The 15,764-nt window shown below is 39.8% G+C and overlaps 1 protein-coding gene across 2 annotated transcripts in view; it reads right to left on the bottom strand.

Annotated features, from left to right (window-relative positions):
• The window catches only part of pde4ba (phosphodiesterase 4B, cAMP-specific a), a 100,313-nt gene that overhangs the window by 59,590 nt on the left and 24,959 nt on the right, over nucleotides 1–15,764 (bottom strand). The window contains exon 1 of one of the 2 annotated variants that reach the window (XM_068319365.1): nucleotides 2,651–3,226. The exons of the other annotated variant lie outside the window; for it this stretch is intronic. Within the exon in view, the coding sequence (XP_068175466.1) occupies nucleotides 2,651–2,751 (101 nt within the window). The 5' untranslated portion in view covers nucleotides 2,752–3,226. Of the gene's footprint in view, nucleotides 1–2,650; nucleotides 3,227–15,764 lie in introns of those variants that run through there. 2 annotated transcript variants of the gene reach the window in all.

Here is a 15,764-nt window from a genome sequence, read left to right as displayed (position 1 = left end):
TGCATTCCATCGAATAGGAACACTAAAATTCAGCTGCATAAAGTACAACACATCATTTAAATCCCATTATGTTGTTTTATATGTTTCATAAAATTGTATAATGTACATACTGAATCCTAATTATCTGATGGAAATACCTCTGGAGATACATCTGCAGTACCGTTCTTTACCACCAGGGGGCGGTGACCAACACTTTCACTATTAAAATTTATTTACATGTTTTGGGGAAGATGACATCTTTCAATGAATCAACATTCCTTTAAATCTTATCAGATGGATTTAATTTTAATATCTATTCTTCGTTCTTTTAAGGACTTGGGAGGTAAAGTGAACAAACATTCAGTAACTCGGACTTTGATAGCTCAAGCTTGCTTTGCTGCTTTTGCTTCCTGTGCGTAGAAGATTCAATAGAGTGTAACAGTTTTTTCTCATCCTTTTCATGATCTCAAATTAATGTATCATCATCAAACCCACTTCGCAGCTGACAGCAGCTAATTAAATGGTTGGCAGGAAACTCAGAAATCAAAAGCACAGGCCACAAAAATCACAGCAGACTCATGAGCCCTTCCAATATTTATTTTTTCCTCCGTGTATCTGTCTCCATAACAACAGGTTTGATTTTTAAGTAGACAATTAGTAAAATTCTCCTAACCACAAACTCTCATTCACAGCACTGCTCTCAACCCATGGAAGTAATCAAATTTGTTTCAAAATCATATTCTGTAAACAGGTTGGTAAGTAAAAAGAACCAGGTAATTAACTTAATAACTGATGCGGAATGTCTATACTTAACCAATACCCCTGGAAATTAATATTTTTGGTTTTAAAGATGAAGAAGTAAAACAGTTTTGAGGTTTACTGCAATTTTATTTAATAGTCCATCCTCCAAAAAAAACAACAACAACAACTCACACTGATCTTATTCAAGGATATTTCTGAACTGACAAGTCCAACAATTAAAAACGGAGACCCAGCGGCACCAACCAAATTATGTGGTCTTTGCTGTTATGTCATAGGAATCTGGATCGTTGTCCAAACATTTGCTTAAGCCCATCTTGCCTAGAGATTATGTGTCCCATGCAGCAGAGTATGTGAGAAACACTCCCTGGCATACTGGCTAATTCATGCGTGCCCACATGGCAGCTAATGCACATGGCTGCACATTGACTGCAGGTTATGTACAAACAAAAGCACATGCATCAGTGTGAGGAAAGAGCCAGGAAGTAATCATCCCCTGGTCTTCACACAGCCTCTTCTACCTGTCTAGTGACCGGATCATGCGGTGCAGTACAGAACACCATCTGTGTACTTGTGCTTTCTTCAGTCCAGAACTTTCCACAGGAAACCCTCAGTCACACGGGCGGAACCAGAGGTGGATGCTCGGCCTCGCCTGGGCTCCATGTCTCCACACTTCCATGATTACAAAACCATGACACGCTATTTGTTTTAAAGATTAAGCAAGTCAACATTCACGCACATTGGAGTAGCCATTAGTAACCACAGATCACATGACAGTTAAGCTGTTTGTGTGCATTTTATTTTAAAAACTGCTGAAGCATGATGTCATTTGGAGAGAGACACTATTCCGGTCTCTCAAACATCTCTTAAATTTGTTGTGTTTGTGCCTTTTCTGCTCAATTACGTTGCATAATGTCCCTTAAACATTGCACCAGTCCAAAGCACTCACATGTCTCCAGCTGAGCCAGGATACCCAGAGTGCTCCTGGGGTGAGGCTCGACCTAGTTCTTCACACTGTTTTATTTCTTCCCTGAATACAATCAGCTTCAACGCTCGTCATTCCTGTCTCTCTTGTCTGCTTATTTTTACTACTTAACTTCACGGTCACCTTGCAGTTTAAGGAAAAACCATCACATCAAATCAAAAAACATCCTGTAAAACACTTGCACAGCTCATAAGGAAGTAAATTTGCATAAATTCTGAGTTATGATGTTAACGTTTATTAATGGTGTTGACGGTTGGCCTGTGGCCTGCATGATAATCATACAAGTCATATCAGACAGACACATCCTGAGGCACAGACTAACACAGTAAATAACATGACGATCAAGAGACTACCTCAACTTTGATGTTTAAAACTTCACTGACATATCCTCTAAAAAAATTGTATTTGATGTGTTTTCCTTAGCAGAAGGGCATTGAGCTCCCTCAGCCCCAGTGAAATAGTGAGATATTAAAAGCACTCTGAACTACAGTCATTCCAGTTATAACTGCCTTTACTGCTTTAGGTGAATATGTTGGCTTTGTTAGTGACGTCCACCAATGTCATCGCTGTTATTGAAGGTTATGGAATTAAGCTTTGCTGCCAACAGAGTCAAACCTGCAGAGGTCAAATCTCTGATAAAGCAGCTCAGGTTCCACTTTATCTGACTTTGTCTAGAAACAAGATCATGATCGTGAAAACATGTTCACAGAATTTGGAATCACAGAAAAGCAATATTTCACCTTTTTTTTTGTGGATCTTCTTCCTCACTCAAACACATGACAGCCTCAATTTATTATTATGTAAAATTGTGAAATGGGAAACAAGAAGTAAGACACATTTATAGCATACAACAAAGCAAGGAGGAGTTAAGACAAAGATCATCCGGAGGAGTTACATGTGTGTGTGTGAGTATCTGTGTGTCCTAACCTGTGAGCAAGGCCGTGGTTGTTGGCATGAAGCTTCCTGATGACTTCCTCACTGAAGTCAAAGTGAACCCTTCCTCGGGCACAGGGCGAACGCCGGTACATTGCCCCGACACACACGTGCACTCATGCACACACTACCACTCGCATACCCTCACACACATGACCATAAATACACAAACAGATAAACAAGAACACCCCGGACACAACATTTCATCTACACAAAAGTGACTGCAATAACACACAAACTTCACAAGAAATCAAGAAGCTCATCACCGCATCAGGCTCTGCTGTCGAATCCTGAGACTATCACAGATAAAACATGGAACTGACAAGTTATCAGTCATCCATCAGTAATCGACACACACACAAAAACGGCAAACAGGTATCCAAACATCTCCACACATGTCACGCACAGCAGCAGCACAAGCAGCAGTCCATACTTGACATCAGATATACACTCTCACACTCTCAAAACACACTGAGCGCTCTGTCTGTGGACTCTTCTCTTTGTCAGAAGCTGTACTTCCTCCCCATAGTGTGTGCGTATGTGTGTGTGTGCGTATGTGTGTGTGTGTGTGTGTGTGTGTGTGTGTGTGTGTGTGTTAGTGTGGAGTTCTGTTCCCTTCAGCGTGGCCCAGCAGAGTAATGAGGAGGATTTAAATTCTGGAGTGGAGTCACTGGAGTGGAGTCAAAGTTCATCCATCACCGGCAGCTCCGTTATCTTTAATTCACACCGTATCTACGGGAAACAGACAGACGCCTGAAGCTACACACAGAGCTGCTCAAAAGAACACACACAACATGTGTGACTGATGCAACGCACAAACTGCAATGACTTAACAGAGGTGAGTTTACATGAAATTGTTCAGCAGAACTTTCTCTCAAAGGCCTACAGAATAAACCCACATGCATCTTTAAAAATTCAATAAAAATTCAATATACAGTATTCAATATACAGTATATATTGAATGTGAATGCAATATATACATACAACAAGCACTGTTTAGATATGACTATCCATGCAGAGTAAAAAAATTCAAGTTATGATCTATTTTTCCTTTTGTAAAACTCTTTCGTTTAAATGCTTGTTCTGCACCTGGTCTTAGAAAGAAAATTCCATTCATATCATTTCTGATTCATCACTTTGTTGTCTAGTTTAGGATATTTTACTGTTCTCTTCCAATTTGCAGTACAGTATATGCAAAATTATGATGTGAAAACATCGCATGTAGCCCAAAGTGACGATTGGAGCACACTGTAAATCTATATGTGAAGGGTAATAATGCATTATAAAGGAGTTGCGCATGCTAACAGACAAATAATCACAATACATTAAATAAATATATTAATGAATTCATATTTCTAGTAGTCATAGCCATCTGAAGTTAACCTACAGAGCCTGGTCTACCTTAACTGTCAGTGTGTGTCTGTGAGTGTGAAAAAGGTGACAGCTGGTGCTCTTGCAGGGGGGCCGGGGCGTTTCGATGGCAGCGTAACGTGCGCTGATCCCTCTGCCTTCTTATATTAAATTATTGTGATCACAGATTGGTGATCAATAGCTGTTCAAACTGCTGTAGGACATCTAACTATAGTAGATGTGGCAAGATAGAACATATATTGACAATCTTTTATTGTGTATGTGTACACTATGTGTGCGTGTTTTCTGATGTACATTAAGTATTTCCAAACAACACAAAGGTGCTTCTTACTTCTTATTATTGTAAACCTACAGCTAGTAGTTATTTCTTTAGAATATGTCTTTTACAAACACAAATAAAAAAATACACAATTCTGAGATTCAATTATTTGGAAGACACAGCTTTATTATGTCAATTTCTCAGGACATAAAAGGAAAACTTTCCTGACTGAAAAACAGAAGCCGTTTCACAAAGAAAAATAAAGTCACCCTGACAGGTCAAGTCAGCTTCCGTTTCTGTTTTTTCTTCTTGTTTTGGAAATGATTCAGAATGATGACATGTTACACAAGCGCTTAAAAAAACCATGCGAGAGGAAAAGAAAGATCTCAGAGGCCAAACCTGATGCACTACTATGTTCCCACACTGCAGCTCGTCCGACTGCTTCACAATACACAAGAGGAGAGATGGGAGAGGCGGAAGATGTGGCAGCCACAGGCCTACGTGTCTTCTGTGTGACAATGGCAAAATCATTCCTCCTTAATGGATTCCTCAGAATAAAAAAAAAAACAGTTCCTCCTCATACTATGATAATCCACTTTGATGAAACACACACACACACACACACACACACACACACGAAAACAATGGATCAACATAAATAAGAACATAAAGAGACTAAGAATCAGCATTTTTGCATCACAGTATCGTTAAGGCAAATGTCAAAAATAAAATAAAAAGTTTCTTGAATAAAAATCCATTTATTATTACGGTATGTGTGACATAACACTGCATCAGACCATCAGATCATTTTAATATTAAACTAAAATTAGTGAGACTTCTGATTTGGCTTTACGCACTATAAAACATTCATTTTAACCATTTAAAAAAAAAAATCTACTGATAAAATTCGCATTAATGGAAATTGATCAAGCTGCCACCATCATCCAGATTTTAGAAGAAAATATTTGTTTAACCTCTCCAGTTAGTAAAGGAGGGAGTAAATAATACCTCTGTAAATACATAACAGATACTACTGTATTGACTTCGATTCTAATTATAGAGAATAAAAATTTATGTGCTCCAATAAAATCTGTTGATGAAACCAAACTGCTTTCAGCCTGTAAAATTATTTGGGCAGGGCACATGAACAAACTGCAGACAAACACCCTGCGTTGTCTGGTGGCATAAATAAATAAAGGATTGCTTAAACGCCAAGTTAATAAAACCAGACCTCTTCCGATGATGTTCATGCCTGCATCCACTAGAGGGCATTGTGTGACTGTAGCTTCACGCTGCTGAGTGGTGAAACTCACATCTCCAGGATGTCAGTTGTGTGGTGTGTCACCATATGAGACATCCCCTCAGGAAAACAACTGAAGGTGGTGTTAAACAGGAGGTGAATCTAGTTTCTTTAGGTGTTCTAACATGTCGGGTCAGAAAAACGGAGATAATGGCTGTGAGGAAAGCTGCAGCAAAGTGACAAGACACATCTGTGGATTCTGTTCATCGGTGGGTTAGCTATGAGAGACAGAATATTGTGAAGGGAATGCATTTCAACTGTTTATTTATCTGTTTTTCCATTTGTATTTTGAGTGCAGAGGCACATCAAGAAGGCCTGTACAAGCAGAACAACACTGATGCAAAAATGGAGCAAAACAGGGTCTCATATAGAAGCAGATACCCGTAATTAGACATTGATCAGGCATCTGCTTGATAGCTTAAGAGTAGCCTGTCAAACTGTCGCCAACAAACCGCTCCTCTGGTGCATTCATGTGATTTAAATCAGGATGTTGCAACTAACTTAAGAAAATGTTTTTGTCCCATGCGCCAAAAAAGAAAAACCACTAACAGAATCCCAGGCAGATATAACAGGACCTGACAGGCACAACATCCCCTTTGTCATGAAAGCTGCCCCTCTCATAAAAACACACATTAACTCACATTAAATCAGGATAAATAAAACTGGAATGATCCCTGAAAGCTACTTGTATATAAATTCTAAAAAAGGAGAAAAGAGTGAGAGGCAGATTTAGCTGCGTGGGACAGACGGATAAGGGTCTGAAAAGAAAAAAAAACAAGACAGATGAGAAGAGAAAAAGTGGTTTAAAATAAGTTTAATTCAACAGTCGATCTCTCATCCTTTTGAATCTGCACCAAATCATAAATTCCAAAATTCTAAGCTAACACAATCTTTTCACTTTTGATATTTGAATGAAAAGAGAGGGTTAGTCTAATAAAGTTTGTTTGCTTTTCAGACAAATGATTTCCACAAACCCGACCTCAAATGTGAAAAATCAAAATTTCAGTGTCATGATTTTCAGTTTGTTCTGAACTAGCTGACGGGTTGTCAGCCAGATGTCACCGATCCACAACAAACACAACTTCTTCATTAGCGTTGTCACCAAAGTTAAGGTTTTCAGGGTCACATAGATTTATTCATTCATTGATAGCTTCCTGCTCGATTTTAGGTTTGAATAGACTATGATTGCTGAATAATTGGAGGAAACACTCAGTAATCAGGATTTTTTTTTTTAAATCTGATTGTGCATTCCTAAAATTAGCAATTAAAGTGATTTCAAACCAGCCACCCCTCCCTTGTCCCATCATTTGATATAACATATTCAACAGAGGAGTTCACCTCAAATTGGTGCATATTCCTCATGCACACACACCCAACACTAAATAAACAAGCTACAGGCCAATCATATCAGGCGCAAGCAGCTGCCTCCCTGTTGAGGGTCAAGAGTAGCAAGGCATCACTGCAGGGTATGGAGGATATCAAAAACAAAATAGAGACGTGAGGTCCGAACTTAAAGATAAGTCCTAATAGCTGGCTGCCATGTTGGATTTTTCAGATAGAGGGAGAATTTGAATCCATCTTGCTAGTCTATCCACAACACAGCCCCCAACCTTTCTCTCCCTCCAAAAATCTAATTCTCCTCTTGGAAAAGGAGGGCACTGCAGTCAGTCCCCTGTGATAAACCTAATCCAGCGATCGCAGAGCGGTGATCCTCTCAGTGCCGTGTTTGACGTCAGCAGCACTCTGGCTGCGATAACCGGGGGCATAATCTGAGAAAATGTGTGCATTATAAGCGGCATTGCAGAAGTACTTAGCCTGAACTAGCAGGAGAAGCTTAAAAATAGGAGCTCACAAAAGAAACTGCAGGGTAATAAACAGTAAGGCTTGATGACTGTGATTGAGCAATGAAGAAAAAGCTAAAGAGGCTAATAAAATAAATGTACAGTACTTGACTGGAGTGTATTCAGTCCCATTGAACCATTGCTAACTAGTTAAACAGGATTACGTTACACTTTGATTTGATAATATACATCCTCAGAGATGTTTTTGTGGCGTCTGGTTCTACTCTGTCAATGAAAAACATTCTCGCACAAAAGAATTTGCTTCACTTCCTTATAGGTCAAACTCAAAGAGTTTTACAGCAGCTGCAGAAGAAATCCTCCCTGCTTTATTTCAAAGGTGGAGCCAAGCCTGCAGCCCCAACACCACCCCAGCATCCACCTGTAGGTTTTGATCATCCTTTTGGGATTGGGTTTACAAAGATTTCCCAGAATGCCTTAGTGACATGCATGCACCTTTGTCTTACTGATAAGCCTGAGAACCCACTGCATGGTGTTTATGATTAGAGAATAGATCCCAGCATCTACTACATCTACCCAGGTTGGTCAGGCTACAGAATCCGTAGGAGTGTGAATCTGTAAAGTGATTTACAACAATGATTCATGTTGGGATCACATATCAAGGACACCAACGAGAGAATGTTGACAAAAATCACTAAACTAGCTGCTCTCAATGCACTTCAGCCGCTCAGAACAAGCATTAGAGCTTCTCTTTTGACACCGACACATAAACTCAGTTTAGTAGTAGAGTCAGTCTTCGAATAAGAGTATGTTTTTTAATCAAGTTCTTTGTTATGTCACTGCTGCCTGTGTGAAACATGGTCATGTTCACGCTCAGTAACTTCCAGTTCCACCGCTGCTAATCCTAATCGATTGTCGAAAACAAGTTAATCTCACTGCATGAGCCGATTTATTATTGTTAAAACCCTGAAATATCACACCTCACCTCCTGAGAAACCAGTATAAGTTGTATATATTGCATTTACTTGTGTCACCTATATCCATTTGGCACCTCAGAATGGAGATAAAAACTGGTGTGATTAAAGCACAGATCTATATTAGGATGTTAAAACAGGTGGGAGTGTGAGCGGAGGGGGAAAGGGAGGAAATCAGAGACAGAAGAAAGACATTGAAAATTAAAAAGGACAATTTTCACTCCAGTGTTCTCCATCAACACACTGAGGTGATTTTTCTTGCAGCTGAAAGTCTTATCAGCAATTTCCAGCAGGGATCTACACAAAGTACAAACTGAACTTCCTCTACAAAGAGCTACAAAGAAATAATATTAATGAGAATGAGAATGACACACTGTGTCCTGACATGGCATGTACAAACACACACACACACACACACACACACACACATAGTCTAACTAGTGAACTGCCTCCTGCAATTAAATTTCCATACAACTAATTTACAACAGGAAATGTATTTGGAGGGAAAATGAATGGCGTCCTGATTATATTTCAAATCAACATCACCAAAATGAAAGCAAAATTAATCTGTTTTTCAAAAACCACCGCACCGTGTGATACGATATCCATTCACAATCACAACTGTAAATGTTCATGTTTACGTTTCACTAAACTTAGCTGAGGTTGGAGGAAGTCGTGAACTTGGTTTAACACAAGGGAAGTTTACTGTGACATATCGACATGTTTTATTTAACATCACTCCGATCAGCTGCAAACAACATCAGCCAACGCCAGTCACGGATATCTGTTAATACACATTAGTCATTTGTAGCACGGAAAAGAATTCATTAAAATAGCAAAAAATACTTTTCTTTTGCTTTTTATTAACTGAAACTTTTCTGTAAACTGCAAGGAAAAACAGTAGAAAGAAAAATAAATAGTTGTCTCTTGTTGGCTTTCTACTGAGGTCTTTATGCCCTAAAGTTGCTTGGCTTTGGTTAGTTTCATCTTTGACAGAAAGTTGGCAAAATCCGCATTTGATGCAGAGAATCTGTAATTCGAATTTCTTTCACCTCAGCTTTATTCTTCAGGTCTTTTTTTTAATTTATTTAAAAAAACACGCTTGTGTGTCGTTAAATTAGATGTTACTATTTCACCATTCGTGTTGCTCTGACCAGAAATTCTTGTGTGTTTAGTTCTCGAAGCTATGAGCTATTAGCTCCTTTAGCTGCAGGCGTCTGTAAAGAAAAAGAAAAATACTGACGGGAGCTGCTCAGCCAGTCGCTCTCCTCTAGACAATTCCAATGAGGACTTAGCTTGGAGACTTTTTTCAACCAGGAGACATCAATATCAATGAGGTCCTTCTGTAGAGACGACTGCTGCTGTAAGAACAAATCACAATCTGTGTTGTTGATGACAGAATGGAGTACAAGCACTTAAGCAACATATAAAGGAGCTGTGCAAGTTGTCCTACCAATCAAGTTCGACTGAATACTGGCTAATATTTGGTCCTCATTAGAAACTCATAACCTTTGTGGCCTGATCCTAAAATGTTTAAGCGCTCTACTTTCTTGGTGAGGCACATTAAGCATATTTCTGTGAAAGAAGGTACATAAATTCATATGATAAGTACTGTAATAAGAATTTAAGATGATAGGAAATATAACCAACACATAACACAGCGAAGAGCAAAAGGAAAAAGGTCTGGTCTTCACTCAGTCTTTATCTTCACATACCAAACCCAGGAGTGTCGACGGAAGCAGAAGAAGCTGTCGGGAACTTCCAGGCTTGATGATGTCATTTGCCGAGAATCAATTTGTTTCTCGTTTGTTTAACGTTCTCTGCAAGTCTCAACTCAATAACCTACTTGATTTGATACATAAAAAGATGATGGGACTTGTATTACTGAACCAATCTTCTTATGGAGAAGCCGACACAGAAAGACCACATCCTGGAATCCGTCTGCGGATTGACGGGTTTAGAAATTCACCAGGATATTCTCAGCATCCGTCACTTGATAGTTGCTGTCTGCTTTGGTAAAGCAGAAGGTGGTAGCTCCAACTAGTCACAAATAACCGTCCTCCATGTTCATTAAGAAAGTGCCAGTCAGCAGTTAGGATGAGAAAGAAAGTGAGCTCCAGCTGATTAACAAAACAATCTGTCCTTCAGGAAAATGAAGCACTGCCAAAATCATTCAGGTTCCAAAGTTTCAAAGGCTTATTTTTAAGCCTGCACTGAAAATAAAAAGCACAAATAATGATTTACCCGAAAGCTGCCACTAATTATTTCCTTATCATTATTTTCAGAATTAAACATCTCTTGATATTTTAATGGAGCCCAAATACTTTTTTTGTATTTTTTCTCCAACCTTCACTCAAAAACTTTATCGTCGTAAATGTTAAAAACTCCTTAGATTCAAAACCCAAAACTAACAAATACAATAAAATCTTTGCTTAAGAAACAAATGAAATGACTGGTTGATACAGCTTAGCAAGACATGCTGTAGGATGTCAATTTACTGAGCGACTAGTCTTTTAATCAAGTAGTCGTAGCAGCTCTACGGCACTCAGAAAAAAATACTGAAGAACAAAAAATAAGAATCCCCAACCGCTGGGGTGATCGCTCTGTTTCACATCTCTGCTTGGACTGCTGAAAGTGTTCTGTTCCTCTTTCTAGTCTCAGCCTCGGCTGAGGTCTGGTGGACCACGTACAGGTCACATTTCATGGATGAACTTTGATCTCCTGGTCCTCAGTAACAACGATACTGTAGATATGTGCCAAGACAGTTTAAACAATCAGATCTCTAGGAAAAAAGAGCCTCCATTCAAAGTGTTCTGGTTGTGATATTTTTACTTAATATAACACTAAATATAGAAAAAAACTACATTTAAATCCAGCTAACAGTCTTGTTTCCTCAGTGCCTTAGTCAGTAAATATTTGTAGGTTGTCTCCAGCTTCCTTCCAACTCTACTCAAACTAAAGGTCAAACCAAGATTAACAACAACTTCAATCTAATCTGGAACAATAACAGACAAGATGGTGGAGTCGACTGCACAGTTAAGCCTTGACAAGCTGCTGTAAAGTGTTTCTTATCCATTACTAGTATCCAAGAAGAGTGCATCATGAATTCTTTAAAGGCTACCGTACACTTTATAGACCTTCACCTACAGCTTCTCACATCGGTTAAGGTCTTTCCATTCAATTCTTTGGCAACATCATGCAAGAATAATCACATTCCCATTGGTAGGACCTTCTTGTGTTACCTTACAATTTCCTTTATTGTACTCACTGTGTCACAACCACACCTGCCTTGCTGTATGTGCTGATACCGTCCTAAGGTCTGATTACACAGAACAGTAGTACTCGGTACTAGGTGATAACAACTACAACAACGACTCCGCAGCGCGACACATGATCCTTGGCTATAGGAAGCAAGAGGCGCACGTCAAGAATGACCTGTTCCAAAACTCCACAGCTACCGGCTGATGTGCTGTAGGACACTTGAGACGGTGCGTGTCAAATAGCATTCAGTAAACACAAACTGGAGCTGATTATAAAATCTGTAGCAACATTGGTTACTACTTTAAAAGTCCACTCAGAGTGAATTGGGATCTTCTTTGTGGTTAAAAGTGGGTAAGCAGACACCAAACAATTCTAGAAGAAAGTTGTACACACTCATGGATGCCACTCCCAAGGGTAAACAGGATGTCCAATTTGTAGTTCCTGTCATGATAACACACTAAACTGATAGTTTAGTGTGTTATCCAACCACTGTTGCTCAAGTCACCCCAAAACTGACTTTACTGTCTGTCTGTTTGATGTTTTGTAATAACTGGTTAAGAACAGAACATTGTCATGGCAGAGCAGTAAATGACAAAATCATTCTTCACAAGGATACACAGGTGCTATTTTTCAGGTTGGGGGGAATGAAAAGTTAAGGATGATTTTACTTTTTTGATGGAGACCGGAGAGATACAGACTAGCCTACCACTTAGCAATGACTGAAACTAATGACAAAATTTCATCCTGGTTGTCTTAATGACAAGTATAACCTTGGTGGAGGGGTGGGGTTGTTGGGTGAGGGGTGTTCACTGAAGTGGTTAGGGCCTTGATGACAGTGAGGAAGGACAGATTCCCTATTTGGATGACAATCATCACTGCCTCTCCAAGGTTCCAGAGAGTGGTTGATGTTTACACCATTTCCCTGGAGACCATTAAAGAAAATACAGATGTTTTGCTGTCTACCGACGTGAGTCCAGGGGTAGTGGAAGTTGAGCAAAGAGCTGAATGAGGATTAGACGCATTGGGGAAAGTGGGACAGATGTCCCCTACAGGCTGGAAAAGACTGGACAAACCCATGCAATCATTGTCCCACCAGGTGATATTAAACTTATCAAACAGTAGTATTGGCCTCTATCCCCCTGCCCTTTGTAAGGAGATCTGCAGACATTTATGCCAGAGGTAGGAGTTGCAGTCGTTTAATACTAAACTTTAGTATATAGACAACTGCAAGCTTAATAATGCCACAAAGGTACTTTCCCCATCCCCTTATTCTAAGACTCTAAACAGCCTGAAGATAAACAGACTTGTAATCAGATATCGACTCGGCTAGGAGGTAACAGCAGTATGAAGTTGAGGACCGAGAAACGGAGAAAAGAGAATCTTTTCTTCTGCTTTGAACGTATGTCACACCATTTCGCAATCTACTCATGTATACCTCGATGATGTCACTGTGTCTTTCTGAAGACTTTTCTGTCCACCTGGACAATCTTGAACAGCTGTTCCAACCCTTTGTCATTGCAACTTCAACCTTTGACCTGAAAGTCCATTCTACTTCAGAAGAAATGTAAATTCCTGGGACAAAAATTCAGCAGTAAAGCTCCAAATGTTACGGTAAGTGTCCACAGATTAACTGTTCCCACTGCAGTTAGCAAAAGTATATTTTTATGGCTTTAGACCACTAGAAATGTCCAATAAAGACTTCTCAGAAATTGACGATCCATTAAAAGAAATGTTGACAAGCGGAAAGGGACTTAAGATTGTTGTTACGCAGCTACAGGCGAAATGGTTTTGATTGATTGTTCATAGTTGTGTTGGACACTGAACTCTTTCAACACGGGCATTTCGTTTTTATTTCTTTCTTCCATCTTGTTCTTCACTTCTGCATTATCTACTTTTAATTTGTACTTTATCTTAATGTGATATTCCAAAACTGTAACACATTTTAATTTCTGTCTTCATAAATAATGCATTAGGCTCATGAAAAACAATTAATAGTCCTTTCTGATGTCTGAAGATGTAACCACTGCTGCAGATCTCCACTACGGTGCAGACTAAATGGAGAAAATGCATATGAAAACCAGTGATATGTATTGATGTGGAAATTATCTGCTATCTACCTTAAGATATCATCTATGACAGGAGACACAGACACCACATCTGCTAATGCCAGCGCATGTCACAGCCATCTACCACCCTGTCATCGACCACCGGTGTCTGTTTCTTCAAGGTCCCCCACAAGGCGCCACACTTTGCTTCAGGGCATGGTGTGATAGGAAACCTCAGTACCAAAGAGATAAACACATATGTATAATCTCTTTCCAATTACAGTCTCAATATACAAAATACGACAGAATGGCATTACATCCCTGACACACAAAGTTGTATACGTCACCACTAACATCACCACAAGTCACACGAGAATGTAAAATGTAATTATCACCAGGTCTCTATATCAGTTCATGCCTGTCTCACCATCTGTGTGTGCATATAGGTCTTTGCACATAATAGAGTTGGTGTGGGTTAGTGTGTCTCCCGCAGTCTGTCTATGCACCACAGACGTGCGTGTTCTCACAAGGTGTGTGAAAATGTCAGTGTGTGACAGTGTGATGCACTTCGATACGAACAAACATTGCTGCCTGGTTGCCATGGCCGACAGCTTCAACAAAGTGGAGCTTCAAATTGCTGCCTTGTATCTCCTTTCCAACTCGGTCTTACCTCTTTTTCTTTATGTCGTTTGTGGTGGTGGTGGTGGTGGGGGGGGGTTCTCACTCTTCTCTCTTTCATTTTAATTGAGTTGATTTTCTTCCTTTCTTTTTTCGTTTTCATTTCATCTCTTTTGTAAGATTTCCATTTTTTCCCTTCAGACTCTTGTTATCTGATTTTATATCGGTACGTCTTTGGAATCAGTTTGTGCAATGTACTGTATTTTGTGCAAATTCTCCATCCTCACAGACATCTTTGTTTCAGATATGAACAGTGTATGAAGAAATGGCTGCCAGCCAGGATGCACTGCTTCTTGTCTTGTCTCTATGTCTTGAATTCTTCTCCTGCAAATAAGAACTAAATGGACCACTTCAGACTTTCCTTTCTTCTTTTCTTTTAGGTGTTGTTCTCTCTCTGTCTGAACTGGGGAGAAAAACACCACAAAGTGCAACAACAATCTGAGATGACACTGCAAGCACATTTAAAATTGCATTCTGGTCCATTTTCCCATCATCCCCTAGACTCAGCTTTTTCTTTTTAACCGCTTTCTTTCTGTAAGGACTCTCTGTACACATCCATCTATCAATTTTATACTTCACCTTATCCTGTGTGTGTTGCAGAGCCTAGACAATAACCTAGCTGCCATAGGCAAAGACGCAAGTCGCCGACATTTACTAGGCCAGTATACAAAAAGCACATTCAAGCCCTCTGACAGTTTAGAGGCTTGACATTCAACTGAAATCTCGTTTTCCAGACACTGTTGGGAGCTTTCCCTTAGTTGTGCAATACCGTAGTATTTCAAGCACACCTTCCAGACCTCTCTTAATAGTCAGGGACCACTAAGGTAGAAGGAGCTGCACTGCTGTTTTGTTTTATCATCCAATCAGCCTGGCTGTCAAATATATAGAAAAGGGTCATCAGTCATTTAGGTGCAGAATCTAGGCTGGATTAACCAATCACCCTCTACGGCAATGGGCCAGAATATCCTGTTTTTGTGACATCGTCGGATAAAGTAATGTAAAGGGACCTCTGTGTGCTTGTGTGCACTTCCTGTGTACATGTGAGGGGGGCTCCTGTTTCTAAGCATCCATTGTGCATTGAGCTTGATTCCAACAGAGATTTTAGGGTATGAAAGTAGACTCGTATTCTCACCCCCTGCAGGTGCACACACACACACACACACACACACACATACAAAATGTACTGTCTGCAACCTGAGTCTCGGAGTCAGATTGCAGCCTTTCCTTTCCACACACAAACCAGTTTCACAATCACAAACACAGACACACACATGGAGATAGACATTAGAGTCTCCATCGCATAATAGACCTGAGAAGTGTTGACAGGCAGGCATATAATTTATAGAACACGAGCACCACATGGGAGCAGATTAAAGGGAAACCTACGTCATACTGGTTTACAACCGACAAAGAACAGACCA

Source organism: Antennarius striatus, chromosome 7 (genome assembly GCF_040054535.1).
Source record: "Antennarius striatus isolate MH-2024 chromosome 7, ASM4005453v1, whole genome shotgun sequence".
NCBI lineage: Eukaryota > Metazoa > Chordata > Actinopteri > Lophiiformes > Antennariidae > Antennarius > Antennarius striatus.
The sequence above is the reverse complement of the archived record's forward strand: the minus strand, read 5'-3'. Positions and strand labels throughout refer to the sequence as shown.